Source organism: Podospora anserina, chromosome 3 (genome assembly GCF_000226545.1).
Source record: "Podospora anserina S mat+ genomic DNA chromosome 3, supercontig 2".
Lineage (NCBI taxonomy): Eukaryota > Fungi > Ascomycota > Sordariomycetes > Sordariales > Podosporaceae > Podospora > Podospora anserina.
In genome coordinates this window covers 2,688,579-2,709,575 of record NW_001914856.1, presented here as the reverse complement: position 1 = coordinate 2,709,575, position 20,997 = coordinate 2,688,579, and the positions used below count along the sequence as shown (strand labels likewise).

Genomic DNA, 20,997 nt, shown 5'->3' with positions numbered 1-20,997 from the left:
TTGAGCGGGTTCACCCCCGACGGACAACCAATTCTGTCTCCACGAACAGAACCGTTACTGTTTAAAACACCTCCTGACCCACTCGTCAGGCTGCTCCTACACCTGGAACAACCCCGACGTGGTAACCTACCTCACCACCATCACCAACAAGACCGTCCCCGTCCCCTTGACCCCGGTTGGGGGAAGTACAGTACCCGAGCGGTGCTCTTACCCGTTGTCGTTCCAACCCGGAAAGGGATGGGTCTACGGCTCGGGACTGGACTGGGGGGGTTTGTTGGTAGAAAGGCTCTCTGGTGTCAAGCTAGAGATTTACTTGCAGGATAATATCCTGTCAGTGTTGGGGATCAAAAGGGGGGAGATCACCTTTTATCCTGCTCGGTACGACGCCCTCGACGGACGCCGAGCGGGTATGACGACCCGGGGGAAGGGGAAACTTTCCCATCACAAGCTGGCGGATAGTCCGGCAGAGAATGAGGCTATGGGGGGGGAGGGGGGGTTTGGGAGCATGAAGGCCTATGTCACCATCCTCGCTGACTTTCTGGAGCCAAATAAGAGCAGGTTGCTGAGGCCGGAGTGGCAGGCGGTGTTATTTGGGGGGTGTTTGACACCCGAGAGCAAAAAGGTCTTGAATGAGAGTCTAAAGGGGGAGGGGAGGGATTGGATGGTGGGGTGGGTCAACCCTGTGGAGGGGGGAGCAGAGTACGATTGGAGTCCTGCTGGGTTGGTTACTGCTGAGCCTGGGACGACGGGTAATAGAGGGAGGAAAAGGGGGTTTGTTCAGTGGGGTGGGGCTTTTAATCTTGCTTGGGTGAGTAGGGCCAAACTTTGAGGAAAAGGGGGAAAGAAATATGCTGACATCATGGGGATACAGTTCATCGACCGGGAGGCGGGCGTGTGCGGTATTTTCGCCACGCAGATTGTCCAGCCGGGGGATTTGCAAGTTAGGCCGTTGATCAAGGAGTTTGAAGAGGTGATTTACTCCAAGTTGTAATGGAGAACACTTCAGGGATAAGAGGACTGGGACATAGTGCGGTAATGGCTTCCCTGGCCTATAACTCTGGACAAACCATAGCAAGACACCAACAAAGTGCAAGCGCAACCAAACAATGAAACAAAATTGAACATGAACATTACCCCAACTCGAGGAGAAAACACAACAAAAGATGGCAATGTCACAGAAACCTCAAAAATTACAAAGCCATACCATAAACATTCCTTATAGACTACATCTAACAAAAAACACCATTTCATCCTAAACCCCCTATAATGAACGCCCCCGAAACCTCCCCTCCCCATCCCCACCAAATGAAAACGCAGAAACCGCTCCATTGAATCATGCCCTCCCCCCCCCCCCCCAAATTCCAGAAGCCTGCCTTATAAAAGTAACAAAAAGCCATACGATAAAAACCATATAAACCCAACCCGCTGACTATTCCTGGCTTTTCCCCCCCAGTTTTTCTTCCATCGGACTGTCCCTTTTCTCGGTTCCCAGTCAACAATGCGCTTGTTTTCTTTTATCTCTGATTTCCAAATCATCGCTCATCTTTTCACCCGAATAAAACCCAACTAACGCTTGGAGAAGGGCCGCAGCGCCTTCGAGACTGGCCTCCCTCCCCTGTAATGTAACCATCAAACCGTAAAGGAACGCTTCGAGGCGCAAGGACAAGTCATTCTGATCACGCCCCTCAATAACCCTCCCTTCGAGGAGGAGGCCGATCATAACCCTCCTGCGGTCTCAGTATCCTCTGCTGCGCCTGAAGCTGGGCCTGCGCCTGTGTCGTCCCCTGACCTTGAACCGGGCCGCGGGGCGGTCCCTGAGCCTGCACCTGAGCATGATGCTGAGCTTGAGCCTGGGCCTGCGCTTGCTCCCTCGCAATGTCCCTAGGATCCCTGCCCATCTCTCTCGGATCACGTCCCATTTCCCTAGGATCTCTTCCCATCTCCCTAGGGTCTCTGGCCATCTCCCTTGGGTCCCTGCCCATCTCCCTGGGATCTCTGCCAAATTGTGCCTCTCGCATGTGAGCGTCCCTCATATCCGGCTGACCATATGCCTGCGGCGGCGGCGGCGGGCCACGAGGATCAAACGAGTTCACAGGGGTGTAACTCCTGGCGCCGGGATCTCTAGTCTGGCCGGGGCCGGGAGTGGCGTACCGAGGGAATGGCTGGGTTGGTGGACCAGGCTCTCGTCTTGCATCTTGTTGGGGTTGAGCGTACCTACCGCTTCCAATCGAGCCCTGGTGTTGATGATGGACAATGCCGGCCGTTGGGCTCTGCGTTTCGTGGGGATATACAGGAGGACCACGACTCTCCCTCAGGTTGAACGGCTGGGGTTGTTGCTGATGAGAGCCTGTTGGTGCCCAAGCATGCTGCTGCTGCGACGGTACCGAGCTGGTGACAGGTGGCTTGGCCTGTACACCATGCTGAACTCCCCAAGCCGTGTGCGCGGGAACAGGCTGGCTCGGCTTTTGCGGGGTCCCTTGTTGAGATGGCGGCCAGTTGCTGGGTGGCTGGTGTTGCTGGGGAGGCTGCTGAGGAATCTGATGGCCATGGGCATGCTGCTGCTGTTGGAGCATCTGCTGGCGCTGTCGCTCCCGCTCCTGCTGCTCCTGCTGAATCATCTGTTGCTGTTGGCTAGTTGATACTTGCGGGGGCTGCGACCAAGATTCGCGTCCGGTTTGGGGCTGTGGCTCCCTCCTTACCGCCATGCCAGGATGAGGAGCATATTGAGGTGTAGGAGAGGGAGCGTGCGCTTGGCTGACGGGATATCCCTGATAGCCCTGTGGTGGATACGCCATCTGAGCCTGCTGCGGGTGCTGTTGCGGCTGTGGCGGCTGCGGTGGCTGTTGCTGAGCATGCTGATGTTGAGGCATCTGCTGTGAAAGCTGGGGATGCTGAGCAGGAGGCTGACCATAGTGATGAGCCGTGTGTGGCTGAGGAGAATTAGTTGCACTTGGCTGATGCTGAGCATAGTGGCGCGGATAATATTCCGCTCGCGATGGCTCCAGAGCAGGGTCCATGGAGGGAACAATGTTGGCACTCGGCGCCCGTGAATGTCCAGACCGCGGCGACTGTGCAGGGTAGCTCGGCTTCAGCGGGGGGATAGCCGAGGGAGGAGGACCTTGGTGCGAGGGCGGTGGGTTGCGAGCATATGGGTAACCAGCCTCCTCTCTTCTTGGCGGCGCCGGAGCTGATGTTGGGGGAGGCGGCTGGCGAGCAGCCATCGGCTGAGGTGGTGGCGTTGAGCTCGGCTTCACGCCCATGGACGACACGTCGGCGATACGCTTTGGGGCGGGTGGAGGGTCATCGTTGAGCAGGAAGTTGAGGTTGCTGGTCTTGCGTGGCTCCGGTGGTCGCGGGGCGGCTGGCGCAGGCTGTGGTGGAGGAACCGGAGGAGCAGAAGCTGGAATGGGCGCAAAGTGCTCCTGCATCGACACCGCCGCCGGTCTCTGGGCTGTTGACAGCGGCCTCTCCATGCCCGGCCCCACAGAAGGTGCTTGCTGGGTAGGCACTGGGTCGTTGAGAAGTCCTCGCATGGGCTGGCCCTGAATGCTGGGTCCATACATGGGGGCAGCTGGTGTGACACGATGTGGTGGTTCTGGCTGCCTTGCCAGCGGGATTGGTTCGCTCCGAGGTGGAGCAGTGCGTGGCGGCTGGTATGCCGGGTAAGCCTCTGGGGTGTGAGGAGGTTGATCAGGATCCTGCTTCATGCGCAACGGTGGCGCCCGCTCTGCTTGCCGTGGTGGCTCACGCTGACCAAGACCCATGGGTTGACGTTCTCTCTCAGCAGCATGGCGGCCGTCGCGACTGTCCTTGGGCTGCCCCAGCAGTGAGAAGGTGCTGGACGATGGCCAGCCTGCCGGTGGAGGCACAGCGTCTGACACGGGCACAATCGGGGCAGCAGACACAGGGGCCTTCTGGGAAATCGGCACGGGCTGCGGAGTTTGCCGGGGCATCTGAGACGGCTGCTGTTGCTGTGGTTGGGGCTGCTGCGGGTGCGGGTGCGGGTGCGGATGCTGAGACAACACTGGCGGCGGCGTCGGCTCGGGTTCCCTCTCCTGCTGCTGCTGCTGCTGCTGCTGCTGCTGAAAGGGAAAAGGCGGGGCCGGTGGTCGGAGAGGGTGAAGATGCGGTGACATGGCCTGTGTGACAACTGGTCCGGTGGGTGGGGCTTGCTGTTGCACGGCGGCCGATGAAGTCAGCGGTGCGGACATGACAGGCTGGGTAGTTTGAGCCATCGGATGTGACACGGGAGCGGCCTGTGCGATCGGTATTTGGAAGCGCGTAAAGTGGTTGTTCGCCGGCATCGGCTCAATCTTGGTAGGCGTGTGCTCCTCGGGTTCGGCAGCAGCCAGGGGCCGGTGTCCCGTCGGCACATCATATCTCTTCCGGGGTCCTTGGGTCGGTGTCGGCGGAGCAGGACGCTTCTCCCCGCGACGAAGCTTGGCGTCGGCTTCGGTAGCAATGTGCTCCCAGTCCACATTGGTCTCCCTCCTGCCACCCTCCTTGGTCTGACGCATATAAAAGTTTTTGACCTGCAAGTCCGAGTAGTTAGTTGTCATGTCCGGGGACGGGGACGGGTATGGGGACGGGAACGGGGTGGGATGGGAAAGAGAAAAGGCTGTTGGGGTTGGGCGTACCATGGTGGCTGTCTTGGTTTGCATATGGGCAGCAATGGCGTTCCAGTCGGTGCCAAAAGCCCGCAGCAGACCGGGGAAGTCGTTTGACTCTGAAACGCTCCAGTAGCTCGACGCCTGCTGTGGGGTACGAGTGCGATCGGGCCCGGCTGGCTGAGGGATGTCGAATGTGGGGACTGACGTCTGGGACAGCGGCGGCTCTGGCCGGAGGGACGGCGCTGCCATGACCTCGGACATGGTCGACTGCATCGGGCCCATTGCCCTCTCGGGGCTTGACAGCGGCGGCTGCTGAACGGGGGCCAGGGGCGGTTGCATGCCCCCGGGAGGCGCCTCAAAGTGTCCCGGGGGCCGGGCAGCAATGTCGACAGGGGTCTGGGGGGAAGCCCACTCGGGGCCCTGAGCCTTGGAGTTGGCCCGTGATCGACCGCCCTTGTTGCTCGGCACAGGTAGCGGAAGCGGCACCGGGGTTTGTGTTGACGGTGCGGGTTTCATGCCCTTGGCATCTTGACCAGCCTTGTCTTTGACCTGCTTTCTGCCCCGGGCTCTCTTGCCCTCTGCCTTCTCGGCCCCGCTGTCGTTCTTGGCACCCTCAATTGCAGTACCGCCTCTCCTCCGGGCCGGGGTGGCAGCCGGGGTTGCGCCGTCCGAGTCGGCATTCGGTGTGGCCTCGTTGCCGCCAAAGTTGGGAGCGGCAGCACGACGGGGAGGGCGGCGACGCTCACCGTTCTCGCCAGTTTCCTGAGTGGCGTCTTCGGTTTCGTGTTCACCATTGCCCAACTCCGACACCAAAGCACTGGAGCGCTGCTTAGCACGTCCACCCTTCTTGCGCTTCTTTGGCTGTTTCTTGAGCTTCTCCTTGAGCCCCAGCTCCCGTTTCATGGCATAGTAATACTGGATACAAGTGCCGGTGTCGCGGTTGGGCAGCTCCTTTGCAATCTTGCCCCACTGCTTGGGGAACTCCAGGTAGGCCTTCTCAAACTTTTCGGCCTCCTCCTCGGTGAAGTTGACATGCCAGGGAACGACGTCCCAAGTGGCCACCAGTTTCTCCAAGGGAAGCTTGCCGGCAGTATCATAAAATGAGGCCTGCTCCTTTTCTGCCGTGGTCCACAGCATGTCAGGGATCACCGCCTCCTTGTCCGTGCGGTACTTTTCCTTCTGGCTTCGGTCTTCCCGCTCCTGCCTCTCGGCAAACTCCCGCTGCGACTGCTCCAGGGCTTTCTTCAGATCATATTCCGTAGCAAAACGCGCTCGCGTCCCTCTGCCTTCTGGTTTGTTTTCCGATTGTGGCCCCTTGGCCTCCTTGACCGAAACTTCATTCGTAAAGTGTGCTCTGCTCTTGATGGCAACCGGGTCATCCGACTGGGTAAACTTCAAGTAAGACTCGTAATCTTGAGCATACTGCCGCCGGGACACGTCTTGCGCCGTCTCGGCGGTAGCAGTCTCTCGTTGGATGCTGGCAAGCACAAAGTTTCCAAAGTTGGGGGAGCTCTCCTCAGTTCGGAATGCTCGTCTGCTCTGCTCCCAGGGTTTGACGTTGTAGATGGGCAGGTCTTCGGTTGGCGGTGTGGCGGAAAACTCGCGAGCATGCTCGACAGTATCGTAGATGCTCCCGTCGTCCTCTGTCCTGTCCTCGCTGTCGTCATCCATGTGCGAGGGGGTGTGGGCAGCTTGCATGAACGGGGCATGAATGCCATTTCTGCCGGGCTCCCCATTCACAGACGCTGGAGGATGCGGAGGCTCCACCGTCTCGTGCACTTCAGAAACATCCTCCATACTGACGTCCTCGTCATGTAGGTTAGCGTCCTGCACAGCTGGCACTGACGGAAGGGCTGAGCCCTCAACATCCATGTCCTCCACCTTGGGTTGTGGCTCAGGAAGCTGCTGCTCGGCCACTTCGTCCGCCTTTTCGATCGTAGGGCTCGCCGGCGCCTCAGGCATGGCGTCTGGCATCTCCTCATCTTGCACTTGAGGCTGCGGCAAGGCTGCCTCGGGCTCAACTGGATCAACCTGTTGCGGTTTTGTCGGGGGAAACGTGAAACCATCAGGAATGGGCTTCACCTTGTTCTGGACGGTAACAGGGCTGACAACCACCCTGACCATGGCATTATTTTCCACAGTTGTATACCGCGCAACGATTTGAATGGTCGAACCGTCCACCATCTCGTGCAGCTTCTTGAGCTCGGCCTCGGCCTTGGATACCTGTTGCGAAAAATAATCGTTAAGATCTTCGTCATCCTCGTCCGATTCCTCAGTCTCTTCCGCCGACGCGGGCAGGTGCTTCTCCTGTAGCCTGACTCCCGATGAAGGGACGTCAAAGTCGAGAGGGTGTGACTCTGGCGGTGGGACTGTCGACTGTTTCGCCTCTTCTATTTTGTCCTCGGAGGGCTCAACAGCTTCCAACGTCACCGGACTGGGAGTTGGTTCCTTGACACGGTCCGGTTGCCGTTCTGTTTGAGCTCGCTCAACGACAGGCTCGGCTGCGCCCACTTTCAAGTCACCATCATCCAGACTCAGCCTCATGTCACGGTCCAATGACGCCCTGGCCGAGTGAGATCCTCTCTGGTAGGCAATGGCGATGTCGTTGACACCGGTGCCACGGAAACCCCCATATCGCTCTGTGTGTGAATCTGACTTGGCATCCGGACTACGGGGCCGCTTGTTGTATTCGCTGTGGAAGTCCGTATGGGAGGATTCTGGGCGGAAGCCACCAAAGGGTCTTGGGTGCTGCGAGACCACGCTCATGGACCTTGCGGATTTGGGGGATTCCTGCGTCTTCTTGGCATTGAACGCACCAGTATTGATCCACTGTTTGCTAGACCTTTGGGGCTGCTTGGCATCTCGGTGGGCCCGGGGTCCAGATGGAATGGTGGGACTAGCTTCCCCGTGGATTTTCGAGGGGCCGGTAGGAGGGGCTCTATCATTGCTCACGCCTTGACCTGCAGAGGGTGGCCGCTCCTCCACCGCTAACGCTCTAGGTCCGGTTGGAGGTGGTTTCCCTGTCATTGACTGAATGTCCGTCGTGGCGGGTGGGCGGCTCGGGACTGTGCCAAAGGCGGGGGCTGAAGGCGCAAGGGGAGGAGGCGAAACGTCCTTTGCTGAAGGCGGGTCGTTGGATACGCGGTCGATCGGTTTCGGTCGAATGAGATCGTGCTCCCTGTCTCTTCCCATCGGGCGATCATCTCGAATGTCCCTAGTGAACTCCTGGTACCTAGGCTCTCGGTGATCTCGAACATCTGGTTCCCGTCCATATCGACCGTCCTGGGAATGGCTGCGGGGGAAGCGATGGTCAGGACGGTCATCGCCGTGGAATCCCCTGCCTCTTCCACCACGATCCCAATCACCGCCCCCACGTCCTCCTCCTCTGCCCCCACCCCTTCCACGATATGAACCTCGGAAGGGTCCTCCAAAAGGCGGGTCCGAGTTTGATGACCCAGCAGATAACGGACCATCTCTGGACCCTCGTCTGGCCCTCTCTGCGTCCACATTCAAACCCACGTCAAAGTCACGTCTTAAGGGAGATCGACCCCTTGGGGGGGGTGTTCTTCGGCCGCGGAAGCTGTGTTCTCGGTCACGCGGAGCCCATTCTCGATCCCTCGGGTAGTCTCGCTCGCGGCTGCGTTCATCTCGAAAGTGAGGCCGATCGCGGGGGTCGTCGCGTCCAACATCTGGCCTATCGTCTCTTCCCCACGTGGGCCGTCCGCGCCCACCACCACCTCTGCCTCTGCCGCGATAGTCTCCAGCAAACCCGCCACGTGGGCCATTCGGAGCGTCTAGCAGCGCCTTGGGCCCGCGTGGAGGCTCGTTACGAAATCCTTCCCGATTTGGGAAACCGGATGGATTTCCCCGCGCGTCAATAGGACGCCTGCGGTCATTGTCCGGGTACTGTTGGGGTGGACCACGGTCACGCTCGCCACCATATGGAGATCTGTCTCGGGGCGAACGGGAACGGCGGTCAGGGTGATACTGACCCGTGTACCTCGTCCTGTCACGGCAAGAGTTAGTTGGATGAGCTGGATCCTGTGTAGGACGTGTATCACGCGGCCGGTTGTCATAGTAATGCGTCCTTTCAAACTTGGATTCGCGATGATGGTCGTGCCAGTGCGGTGGAGGAAGAGAATGCCGGCTGTAACTGTGGAGGGGTAACGACGGCGGTGGCTCAAAAGAACGGCCGTCGCCGTGACAGTACCGGTCCATCTTGATTGTAGGAATCCTCCGACAGTGTTGATGTGATGACGATGACAGGTGGTGCAGACAGTGACAAGAGGGAAAAAAATATTCGATAAACGTACATCTTAACTCGGAGGGAACGCCCCTCTTGTTACTTTTCCACCTTATCGGACAGGCGCATGTCAGGGCAGAGGTTGTGATGCTACGAGGTGGTTGAGTGCCGACAGGCGTCCGCTGTTGTGGTCGAAGGCACAAAGCTTGAGCTTCGCGGGAAAGAGCCTCAACTGGGCGGCTGGCTTCTAACGCTGCCGTCTGGTGGTGTCTATAGGAGGAGGCGCTTCTATACTCGAGCCCGACCGTTGCTGGTCGAAGGTGATGATGCTGATGAGGCGCAAGCGGAAGTGGAAGCGGATGTTGAAGTCGAAGTGGCTGCTTCCCAAGAACCTGGAAACTCGGAAACTCAATGCGGTCGGTTGCGTGTGGCACTGGTGTCCGCCTGGCAAGCGGGTCTCTCTATGCCTATCTTTTTTATTTTATTTTATTTCGCCAGCGTGCTGCTCCGAGAGGAACTCTGTGGAAAATCGGCGGGGGCTGATGACCTCGTCAATGTCGGCGACGCGCTTTTTGGATGAGGAACTTGGGTGTTGGGAAGAGGATGGCGATGGAGAGAGAATGATGAAGATTGGACGACGGTCGGGTGGATCTGATCTCGAATTGCTGCCCTCTCCACCGGGCCACACGGGAGAGCGAGAGGACTGGGCTCACGGGCCACAATGTGGCAGGCCAAGCATCCACAAACAACCCACAAGCACCCACAAGCACCCACAAGCACCTAACAAGCAACCAATTCCCTGTGCTTTTCGGCCTGGTGCCGCCCTGTGGGAGCCCCCTGTGGGGGGTGTGCGTCGCCGCACGCTAGCCCCTTCCGGGACAAGCCCCGCCATGCACCGTCCCGGCATCTGCGCTTGTTTCACGCATGCCATTGGTATCGGGTAAAACCACAGAAGAGATTTAAATGTTAGTGCACCGAATCCGTCAGCCCGGGTTTGGGAGGGCACGTTCACCGAAGTCATCTTGAGATGAGTGTCATTGAAAAGCGGTCGTCGACTATTGATATCAATGATGAATTCTAAGATCTCGCCGTTGCTTGGCTTTGTAGATGGGATGGAGCATGGAGCAAACGGCATCAGCTGTGTGGCATTCAAGATTCGACATTTAAAAGTGGGGCGGGATGTGTAACTGCAGCCAAGAAGGTCCCTCATTCTCTGAGACTCAGACTCCCGCTTCGTCTGAAGATTCAAGCCAAAAAGGCGTTGGCAAGATAAGAAGAAGTAACCACCATTTGAATTTGGGTCTACTCTGCCAAGTGTACTCAAGCATCATCAGTCTCGGTTTGACTTACTGCACATATCTCCATCCTCCGCCTGTTTCTCAAAAACTATCTTGAGATTTTCACCCGGATCTCAACCCCGCCATCATCATCAGATATCAAAAACCTCAGATAGACAAAAATGGACAGCAACCTGCCCCCAACCGCAGCCACCGAGGCCGTCCTCGTCCAATCAGTCGACATGCCCTCAGACGCCCAAAAAGTAGAAGAGCTCGACTTCAACGCCTTCAAAGGCCGGCCCATCACCGTCGACGACCTCCTCCAGGGCATGAAGCACATGGGCTTCCAAGCCTCCTCCATGTGCGAAGCCGTCCGGATAATCAACGACATGCGCACCTGGTCAGATCCCTCCGACCCCTCGGCCAAAACCACCATCTTCCTCGGCTACACCTCCAACCTCATCTCCTCCGGCCTCCGCGGCACCCTCCGCTACCTAGCCCAGCACTCCCACATCTCCGCCATCGTCACCACCGCCGGCGGCGTCGAGGAGGACTTTATCAAGTGCCTCGGCGACACCTACCTCTCCTCCTTCGCCGCCGAGGGCTCCTCCCTCCGCAAGCAAGGGCTCAACCGCATCGGGAACCTCGTCGTCCCCAACAAGAACTACTGCCTGTTTGAAGATTGGGTCGTGCCCATCCTGGACAGGATGCTCGAGGAGCAGGAGGCCTCCAAGGGTACCGAAGACGAGATCAACTGGACGCCCTCCAAGATTATCCACCGGTTGGGCAAGGAGATCAACGATGAGAGGAGCGTCTATTACTGGGCGTACAAGAACAACATCCCTGTTTTCTGCCCGGCGCTGACGGATGGGAGTTTGGGGGATATGCTGTATTTCCACACGTTCAAGGCGTCGCCGAAGCAGTTGAGGGTGGATATCGTCGAAGATATCAGAAAGATCAACACCATTGCTGTGAGGGCCAAGAGGGCAGGCATGATTATTTTGGGAGGCGGGATTGTGAAGCACCACATAGCCAATGCGTGCTTGATGAGAAACGGGGCCGAGTCGGCCGTGTATGTTAACACGGCTCAGGAGTTTGACGGCAGTGACGCCGGTGCGAGACCAGATGAGGCGGTCAGCTGGGGAAAGATCAAGATCGGTGCTGATGCAGTCAAGGTCAGTTCTTCTTTTCTTCATCAACCAGACAGACAGCAGAGCTAACATCGCAACAGGTCTACATGGAAGCCACAGCCGCCTTCCCCTTCATCGTAGCCAACACCTTTGCAAAAGAAGACTAGCAACACCCTCTCGGAAAAGCGAAATAAAATAAACCAATCTTGACAATTCATTTCCTCATGATCCTCATACCCTAACTCCAAATCAACCTATGCATGTATGTACATCCCCCCTCTTCCTCATCACTCCTGCTTCCTCTTCCTCCGCCCCAAAACCGCCCTCCCAACGGTACTCCCATTCCCCCTCCCCAACTCCTTGCTAATCCACTCCCCCACCTCGGCCACCCCATCCAAATCAACCCCCGCATCCATCCCCAAACTCTCCATAAAATACACCATATCCTCCGTCGCCACATTCCCGGTAGCCCCCGGGCTGTACGGGCAACCCCCCAACCCACTAACACTAGCATCGAACGTCCTGATCCCATGCTCCAACGCCACAGCCGTGTTCACCAGCGCCTGCCCGTACGTATCATGAAAGTGCATCGCCACATCCTCATTCCTTATCCCCGCGCTCCTCAGACAATTCAACAAGTCCTTTGTTCTGGGCGCAGTGCCCATGCCTGTCGTATCACCCAGCGCGATTTCGTCCACTCCCATCTCGAGCAGCCCGGTAGCAATCTCAGCAACGCGGTGGGGCGAGACGTCGTAGCCCTCAAAGGGGCAGCCGAGGACGACGGAGATGTAGCCGCGGACGCGGAGGTTGTAGGGTGTTTCCTTGGCGGCGGAGATGACCGCCCTAAAAGCTTCAAGAGAGGCGGCGATGGAGGCGTTGAGGTTTTTCTGGGAAAAGGTTTCGGTTGCCGAGGCAAAGACGGCCATTTCGAGGGAGGGTTTTGATGGTGAAGGGTTGGATTCGGTGGAGAAAGAGGAGGGGTTTGCGTCGAGGATGGAGAAGGCGTTGGAGAGGCCTTTCATGTTGGGGGCGAGGAAGGAGTAGGTTAGGGGGTGGGGGGAGGGTGGTGGGGTGGTGAGGATGTGGGAGAGGATTTCGGAGGAGTTGGCCATCTGTTTTTCATATGGTAAGCATCTAGGGAGTTGGAAAGGGTTGTTGGAAAGGGGGCGGCATACTTGTGGCACCCATTTCGGAGCGACAAACGAACCCGCCTCGATTGTCTGAAGCCCGGTCTTTGCCAGTCGTTCAATCAGCTCAATCTTTGTCGCCAGCGGCACGATATTCTTTTCGTTTTGGAGGCCATCGCGCGGCCCTACTTCGACGATCTTGACGCGGTTGTCGAGGCGCTGCTCGGATGCTGTGGAGTAGCTCCTGGCGGTGCATGTCGTCCTCCTTAGGGGGCGGAGGAGAGCCAGTCGTCGGGGGAGGGTCGCCAGTCTCGACATTTTGGATATTTTGAGTTGGAAAAGCAAAAGAGGGGTTCAATCCATCAAACTCGAAGCTGTGAATGCATCGAGAGAAGAGCAACAGCTGGAGCTCAGCCCACCGGCCGTTGCAAGTGACGTCGCATAGCGTCGGCCCATGCGGTGTACCCCTGCTGTTGGGGTGTAACCGCCACGTGACCTCCCCGCAAACCGTCAACGGCCAAGACATGAGGTGGGGTGTGTAACGCTTTGTAACATTTCGATCGAAATTACCATGTCTATCGATGTGATAGCTATTTCTATATTGGGCTTGTCTATCCAATCACTACGGTAGAAGGGTTGGTTACATACCTTCGTACCATTATTGAGTCGATATCCCACTCCTTTTCTGATTCCTCAAGTCTTTGACCATCATGGCCTACCATTTGCCTGCTCGACTCCACCTCCATGCATCAACTATTGACAACCTGGGAGCTGGAGGCTGGCTGAATGCGCGCTTCAGGTCTAGACCTGGACTGTCGGAGTGGTCTGGCCGGGTCTAATGTCCATCACATATCGAGAGAGGTTGAAGAAATGTTGGGCGGCAGCGTCGTTGAGTTGAAGTGTGGGGTTTAAAAACGCAACATGTCCTTCACAGGGACCTTCATCTTCATCTTTCCTGATCACTTCAAACTTGAGAATTGCATACCACTCTGAATCACCATGCCCACCCCCCTCGGCCCATCCCCCCAACCCCAGCGGGCCGGCTACAGGAAATCCGGCTTCGCCTACACCCCCCTCGGCCTCGACCCAGCCGAAGTCCGTCTCCTCACCCTAGAGCCAAGCGAGGACGACACAGCTCCCGTCGTCTGCAGGGTCGACATCTTCGAGTTTGACCCTGATCTATACGGCCACTTTGACGCTCTGTCGTATGCCTGGGGCACCAAAGACGACGAGCAGTTCATCACCGTGAACGAAAACACCCAGTTCAAGATCCGGAAGAACCTCTGGCTTGCCCTGCGTCGGATCCGTCACAAGACCGAGCCGAAGAAGTTCTGGATTGACGCCATATGCATCGACCAGGGGAACCCAGTGGAGAAGAGTGAGCAGGTGGGCAAGATAGGGGATATTTACAAGTACTGCGGGAGGTGTTTCATCTGGTACGACCCTCCTTTCCTCGCCCTGACATAATCCGTACTGACCATCCCCCAGGCTAGGCGACTTCCCCAAACCAGCCGACGTGACCGCCACCACCCCTTCATCCCCCGCCTCCGCCCTCGAGCTCCTCAACCTCTTCGCCGCCCTCTCCCAACCCACCACCCACCTCTCCGACCTCCCCTGCTTCACCCCCCTCACCAAAGGCAAGCGCGCCGACATCAAAGACTCCTACAAACCCCACTTCGAATCCTTCGCCGCCCTCCTCGACCTGGAATGGTGGAAACGCACCTGGACGATCCAGGAGCTCGCCCTCCCCTCCGACATCACCCTCCTATTCGCGGACCAAGAACTCCCTTACCTCACCCTCCAAAACGCAGTCGACGGTCTAACCCGTCACTCGACGGCCAAATGCTGCAAAACCCACCGTTTAGCCCTGCGAGGTTTGGGGTTCGACACCATCGTCACGATCGAAGAACGTATCTCATCAATGGTCACCACCCGCCAGCAAAAGTTGGAAGCCAAAACCCCTATTACATTCACACAGCTCCGACGCAAGTTCTGCGGCTCGCAGGTGAGCTGGAAGAGGGACTCGTTTTACGGGTTTTTGGGCATCGTTACGAATAAGAATTTTCTCAGGCCGGATTACACCTTGTCGTTGAGGCAGGCGCTGACGGAGGCGGTGTTTGCGTGTGTGAAGGGGGAGAGTGACGGGGTGGAGTTGCTCATGGGGGAGAGGTTGTTCAGGCCGCAGGATGGTTACAGAAGGCTGCATGTCCCGAGCTGGGTGGCGGATGCGAGCTTTTGTACGTTCCCGCCCAAGTGGGCGTTGATGGAGAGGAGGAGGTTGGCGGTTTATGCGAGTTTTGTTGATGAGGGGGGGGAGGAGAGGGCGAGGAAGGTTTTTGTCAAGTATTTGAAGATGACGAAGAATGGGATACTGCTTACGAAGTCGAGGAGGGTGGGGGTTATTGGGAGGGTCGGGGAGGTGCTGGTTGATCAGGGGCGGTGGTTGGACGTGCCGAGGGTGTTGAGCTCGTGGATGGAGTTGGCGGGGGTAAAGAGGGAGGGGTGGGGGGAGGATCCGGGGACTAATGATGAGAGGACGGATGCGTTTTGGAGGACGATGATTAACGACTCGACCGAGATTGATGGGGATCGTCTATCGTATGGGCGTCCGACGACGGCTTCGGAGGGGGAGGAGCAATCGGATTATTCGAGGTTGAGGTCGCTTTGGGATCTGGTTAATCCTGCTCCTAAGAGTCCTGGTCCCAAGAGTCCTGCTCCTGCCACGGAGGGCACCACCCCGCAGCCTCAGACAGAAGTTGGCGTCGATCCCTTCAACATCCAACCGATCATTGACGAATGGGTTCCCACCTGGGTTCCTGGATGGATCTCCGACTTTGCCTCTGACTTTATTCGCGCCATGGCCCTGGCCAGCAACCAAGATGCAGTCCATGATTTGGTTGTCTCCCACGACTCGAAGATGATCTACCACCTTCTTGCTTGCCTCTGGGAGCGAAGGTTGTTCGTCACGGGAAATGATGACAAGATTGGTCTGGCACCGAGGGATGCGCAGAAAGGCGACGAGGTGCATGTTATTCCAGGGTGCCCGGCGCCGTTCATTCTTCGGAGACTGGATGACCCCAATGTGAATACGAACTGGCAGTTGGGCGATTGGGAGAGCGATGCGCTGCCGCAGTACATGGTGGTTGGGAATGGGTTCTACCATGGGTTTATGGGTGGTGATGGTGGACTCGGAAAGGGGGTGGCGGAGGAGAAGATTGCTCTGCACTAGGGAAATAAGGGCGCGTTTTGATCTTTGTAAGCACACCAGATAGTTTAAAGGTCTTTAAATATAGTTTGAAGGCCTTAAAAGATAGTTTAAAGGCTTTAAGCATAATTTAAAGGCCATAAAGGATAATCAAAAAGCGTTAAAGGATAATTTTAAAGCCTCAAAAGATAATTTAAAGGCATTTAAAGATAGTTAAAAAGCCTTAAAAAAATAGCGAAAGGCCCTTCAAGATAGTTAAAAAGCCTTGAAGGATAGTTAAAGGTCCTTTAAGATAGTTTACAGGTCGTAGAAGATAGTTTAGAGGTCTTTAAAAAAAATCTAAAGGCCTTAAACGATAGCTAAAAGACCTTTACAGATAGGATGTTTGGCCTGGACCTCGTGCTCTGGCACCATATTGCCCCGCTGTGGTACCTAGGTAGGTATGGAGGGGGACGCTGGTAAGACAAATAGGGGGCTCCGTAAAGGTTCCCTCTTGCTAATCCATCGGGTTCTACTGCCAAGTTTCTCCATAGGTACTGGAGCTTTGGAAGACGCTTCAGTCGAGGGTGTCTTCTGGACAGTTTCCCAGCGTTTTTGGCCTACATGACTCGGTCGTCTCCAAGCAAGCAAAGCTTGTCTACCACCTTCTGGCCCGTCTCTGGGAGCGCAAGCTTCTCCTCACAAATGACGCAACCGCTCCCTTCGGCCTGTGCCCAAGGGATGCAGAGAAGAACGACGAGATCCACGTCATCCCAGGGTGCCCGGCTCCCTTTATCCTCCGTCCTCTCCGTGAACCTGACCCTGACAACTCTTATGTCAAGATCGGGGACTGAGACACCGATGACTATCCGCAGTACATGGTCATCGGTAACGGCTTTCTCCATGGTTTTACGGGCGGTGATTACGACAAGGGCTTGGCAGACGACCAATATCAAGACATTGTCTTGCACTGACGTCTAATCACTCATCACTGGATGGAGGAGGATGGGGTCATTTGGTAGAAGAGAACACTGGGAGATGAGTCAGAAAACTGTCATTCCAGCATACAGCAGTGGCAACAGAAATTCCAATAGATATGCCATCCCTGACTCATACCAACGCCAAACAAACCAAAAGCCACCCCTATCATCAGATCATAACCTCATAACCACTCCTCAACAAACCCCCATCAGTACCTCCTCCCCCTCTCATACTCCCTATCCCTCCCCCCCTCCGCCTCCTTCACCCGTTCCTCCAACCTAGCCAACTCCCCCTCCCTCTGTCCCCAACTCTCCTCAATCCCCTTTTTCCTCTCAATATGCCTCTCAATCGCATTCGCCCCCAACCCCCCAATCGCCGCCCCTAGCACCGTGCCCAGAACCGCAACCTTGTCATGCTTACTCTTGCTGTGACTCCCCGATCTACTCTTTGATCTCGACTTCGGAGGTAAATGCTCCACCGCCTCTCGTGCCGCCAGACCACCAACAATAGCACCTAGAACCCCAACCCCCAAGCCAGAAGTAGACGGAGTAAAAGTTTCCTGAAGCGATTTCTTCGCCTGCCGAATCGGACCCCGTTTGCGGTGGTGGATGTCTGGTGATGAAGATCGCGAAGAGGAACTGCTAGACGATCTGGAACGGCCACGGCTAGAGCGAGGGATGATGGTGGTTGTGTCACCTGTATACGTCGTTCCCGTTGTCAAACTATCATCGGTTTTGGTGCGGGTTGTTCTCGGCCTAGAAGACCGGCGATAGCCGTCACGCGGGATCTGCAACGTATCACGATCGCGTGGGTCGGGGCGGTAAAAGGGGGTGTGGTCTTCGTATTCAAAGTGGGGGTGTCGCTCCTGCAAAGCGCCCGAGGCGTAGTACTCGTCTGCGCGGCCCCCTCCGCGGGAAGAGGGGGAGTAATCTCTTGGACGGGAAGGACCGCGGGTGTTGGGGCCGGGGGTGACGGAGCGGTGACGGGAGGGGCGGTGGTAGTCTTCTCTTTCTCGCTCGGGGGAGCTGTCGGAGCGGTAAGATCGTGGCATTTTTTTTTTCCTCTCTCTGTGGTGTGTGTTTTGAATGTGGGTGATGAGATGGAGAATGTGAGCTAGGGGATGGATGATCAGAGCTTGAACGGCTGCTGGTGCAGGGACTAGGGAGCGACCGACTGAAATAAGGGTTCGTCTGTGCCTAGTGTATGAAGGTCAGAATTCTTGATTTGTGCGAAAAGGAAGGCGGCTGAAAGGTGCTGACGTTGTGGTTATGAAAATGGAATTTCGTTCTTGGCTGATGAGGTCGTTGGTGATGGGGGTCTGGCCTATGATGTCACACCGAAGGCGTCAAGCGAAACCTGCTTCAAAACGGGGCGATCACCAACACCATTATCAAATGTTATTTTCGTTCGTCACGTGAGGTGTAACACACCATCAAGAGTTTTACTATAAGAGGACATGGGAGTTATCGCAGGGCTGGGGTCCAGATGGTGGTGTGTCTGGATGTTGGGGTATTCAAGCGATGAAGCTATTCACAGGTTGAAGGAGTCATTCGGGACAATAGCAGTGACTTTCAGAGCGACAGATGAGGTTGAGGCCTTTCAAGAGATCAATCGAGGCCTTGGACAAATTAATGGAGGCATTGAAAAGCACATTGCACACCTAGCACACAGCGCAATAGACATCGATCACACATCACATGCACACGAGACACAATTACACATCACACTGATCATCCAAAGCCTCAAACGCAATCTTCCATCTCAACTGATGTGTATACGCTTATCCCCAACACCTTGCAATGCCCGATCCCAAACAAGTTTTCAAAATCAAATTTCCATGCCCTCCATCCTTTCCATGTCCTCCAGACTCCGTTCTTTCCATGCAATTCCTCCCCCCTTCCATGCAACCCCTCCTCCCTTCCATTCCACTCCTCCTCCCTTCGTTTGATGCAAATATACCCTTGAAAAGAAATCAACCAGGTGCCAAACTGAACTGAAAAGGCATCAAACTAAACTCGGTAGGCGTCGAAAAACATCGAACAGGCCTCAAAATAAACGAAATAGGCGTCGAAATAAATCGAATAGGCCTCAAACTGATGTAAATATGCCTCAAATCGCAACTAATAGGCGTTCGAAAGATCATCGAATAGGCCTTCTTGTGATGCAGAGAGGTGTTGAAAAGACTTGTATAGGCGTGCAGATAATGCAGAGAGGCCTGGAACCAGTCGAAATAGGCATCGGAATCACTCGTCGATGCGTGTCAGCGAGTCCTGGCTGGGGGCGATTTCACGCGCGCGGCAGGATTCAAAGAAGGCTTTGGCCGTTTGGAGGAGGTCGATTCTATGGCGCTCGACTGAGATGAAGGCGAAGAAGGAAGTGATGTCCTAGAGCCACTTGCTAATCACCACATCAGGAACGCAGTAAGTGCGGAGACGCATCTCGCGGGCCGTGGTCCTCATGGTGTCGATGATGCCGAGCATGGACGGGACGGTCGTGGCGGCCTGACCGTAGAACTTGAACTGCTCGATATGGGCGCGGAGGATGGACAACTGGGTGTCGACGTCGTAGCGGAAGCCCTTGACTTTGGGTAAACCCTTCTTGGCCCACTCGTCGGCGGTCTTCTTGATAGTGGCATGATCAACTCGGCCGAGGTTGAACTGCGACATGATGTAGTCGTTGAGAGCGTCGGCGATGGCGAAGTCGAGCTCACAGTAAATAAGGGATTGCTCGCGAGGGCTGAGGGAGATGACGAGCTGAGACTGGCGAGGGATGTGGGGTGGCGGGGTGGGAGGTTCTTCACCACTGCGAGGCGGCTGTGGCATCGAAGCTGGCGAGCGGCGAAGCGGGGGGCCGAAGGTGCGAGAGGGTGATTCGACGATCCCGCGAGCTTTCTTCATGAAGCCGCCAAGGAAGCGGGACTTGGGCTTGTTCGGGCTCCTCCTGGGACCGGCGATCTTCTCCAGCTTCTTTTGAGCTGGGGTCTGCTGCGCGGAGGAGCTGGTATCAGCGAGCCAACCGCCATCTCCGAAGAGGTTCTTGGTGCCCGTGCGCCGAGGCGCAGAGGGGCCGGCTTGGGCCTCGACCGGCATGTATTGGTCGAGCGGTGAGTCGTCCCGGCCTTGGAGGTCGGCGCGGGGAGGAAGAAGACGAGAAGAGTCAGCTGACTCTTGGTGGTGCTGGTGAGCTCTCGTCGGCTGGGGGAGAGCTTGGGGTTCTCCCGAGGGAGAGACTTTCCCGGGGTCGGGCGAGGAGCAAGCGTAAATAGACTCATAAGAGTCTGACTGCTCGCCGGAAGGACCCTCGCCAGAGTCTTCCTCGCCATAGATCCGAAGATCATTGGCTCTCGCCTCCTCGTAGTCCCAGTTGGACCACCCTTCTGCCCAAAAGCTTGTTAGTGACTGTTGGCGAAAATGAAATTCGGAGGAGCGACCGGGATGAAAAGTGAAAAGAACATGAAATGAGATGGACGATTCATACCGTCATCATGCCCAGGGCCGCGCTCGGCCGCCCAGGCGGAGTAATCCCGAAGGATGCTCTGATGGCGAGCGGACGTCGCCGGGTACGAGTAGTTTTGAAGCGCTGAAAAGCGCTTCAGGCCGGAAGGGGGTTGGTCAGCGAGACCAACCCGGAGCGGTTGAATTTCGGAGGGGAATCGCTCCCCCTCCTCGTTGGTGTATGACGCAGTGAAGGGATCTGCGTCATCACCAGTGGGTCCCCAAGATTGACCCTCCCCGCGAGCGAGGTCGTCTGAGTAAACAGACGAGGCAGCTATGCTGCCCGGGCGCTCCCCAGGGCCACCGACTCGGCCGAAGCCCTCCGCTGCGGATGTCTGGGACATCTCGTTGTTGTTGTCTGTCGGCTTCATGTTAGCAGGCTGACCAAGTCGTTGTGTTGTTGCTGAGTGAAGAAGGGAAGAAGAGAAAAAAAGAAGAGGGGAGGGTGAGCGAGCAAACAGTGGGTGAAAAGGTCGCAGCAAAGGTGTGAAAGACAACAGATTGGGGAGGGGGTAAGTGACCTCTATCAGCTCTCTCCGCAGCCTCAGGCGGGTTGTGAACCGCGACTGGGCGTTGAGAACCCGAACGAGAAGCGTGGGCCTGGGCGGCTTGGACGTTGATGGGGTCGGGACGGTGACGGGTGAAGTCATCGTCACCAGCGGCAAGGGAAAGGATGCCGCTGGTGACGTTCTGTTCGAAGCGGCCGTCCATTTTTTGGGCTGTTGGTGATGAAGAGAGAAAGGGAAACTCTCCAAAGCCCCGCGAGAAAAACAGCTAGAATACTCTCAAACTCACTTGAGCTCTCGGGTGGTCCAAGCTCCACAAGGCAGTAGGCTGAGGGGGGTTCAGAGGGCGACCACACAGAGGAAGGTCCCGCCATGGTCGAGGGCTGGGGATGGGTGTCAGAGTGAAGAGCATGCAAACTGAACTTACCACGCCTGGCCGTGGCCT

The 20,997-nt window shown here is 56.6% G+C and overlaps 7 protein-coding genes across 7 annotated transcripts; 3 read left to right on the top strand and 4 right to left on the bottom strand.

The window, feature by feature from the left end:
• Positions 1–4: 4 nt before the first annotated feature.
• On the top strand, positions 5–991 carry PODANS_3_9550 (uncharacterized protein; the record flags this gene model as incomplete). The annotated part of the gene is made up of 2 exons (XM_001909730.1): positions 5–808; positions 872–991. Coding segments are annotated over 2 exons (924 nt in total), but the record flags the coding sequence as incomplete, so codon positions are not given.
• A 694-nt stretch (positions 992–1,685) lies between these two features.
• Positions 1,686–8,828, bottom strand: PODANS_3_9540 (uncharacterized protein; the record flags this gene model as incomplete). Its single annotated transcript, XM_001909729.1, has 2 exons — positions 1,686–4,532; positions 4,638–8,828. 2 exons carry the CDS (start codon positions 8,826–8,828, stop codon positions 1,686–1,688), a joined length of 7,038 nt encoding a protein of 2,345 aa, XP_001909764.1.
• Positions 8,829–10,312: 1,484 nt separating this feature from the next.
• On the top strand, positions 10,313–11,427 carry PODANS_3_9530 (uncharacterized protein; the record flags this gene model as incomplete). The annotated part of the gene is made up of 2 exons (XM_001909728.1): positions 10,313–11,305; positions 11,347–11,427. The coding sequence occupies 2 exons, from the start codon at positions 10,313–10,315 to the stop codon at positions 11,425–11,427; spliced, it is 1,074 nt and encodes a 357-aa protein (XP_001909763.1).
• Positions 11,428–11,547: 120 nt separating this feature from the next.
• PODANS_3_9520 (uncharacterized protein) lies at positions 11,548–12,741 on the bottom strand (the record flags this gene model as incomplete). Its single annotated transcript, XM_001909727.1, has 2 exons — positions 11,548–12,372; positions 12,436–12,741. Coding segments are annotated over 2 exons (1,131 nt in total), but the record flags the coding sequence as incomplete, so codon positions are not given.
• A 645-nt stretch (positions 12,742–13,386) lies between these two features.
• Positions 13,387–15,616, top strand: PODANS_3_9510 (uncharacterized protein; the record flags this gene model as incomplete). The annotated part of the gene is made up of 2 exons (XM_001909726.1): positions 13,387–13,823; positions 13,876–15,616. The coding sequence occupies 2 exons, from the start codon at positions 13,387–13,389 to the stop codon at positions 15,614–15,616; spliced, it is 2,178 nt and encodes a 725-aa protein (XP_001909761.1).
• Positions 15,617–16,760: 1,144 nt separating this feature from the next.
• On the bottom strand, positions 16,761–17,603 carry PODANS_3_9500 (uncharacterized protein; the record flags this gene model as incomplete). The annotated part of the gene is made up of 1 exon (XM_001909725.1): positions 16,761–17,603. The coding sequence occupies one exon, from the start codon at positions 17,601–17,603 to the stop codon at positions 16,761–16,763; it is 843 nt and encodes a 280-aa protein (XP_001909760.1).
• A 1,333-nt stretch (positions 17,604–18,936) lies between these two features.
• PODANS_3_9490 (uncharacterized protein) lies at positions 18,937–19,641 on the bottom strand (the record flags this gene model as incomplete). The annotated part of the gene is made up of 1 exon (XM_001909724.1): positions 18,937–19,641. The coding sequence occupies one exon, from the start codon at positions 19,639–19,641 to the stop codon at positions 18,937–18,939; it is 705 nt and encodes a 234-aa protein (XP_001909759.1).
• Positions 19,642–20,997: the final 1,356 nt, after the last annotated feature.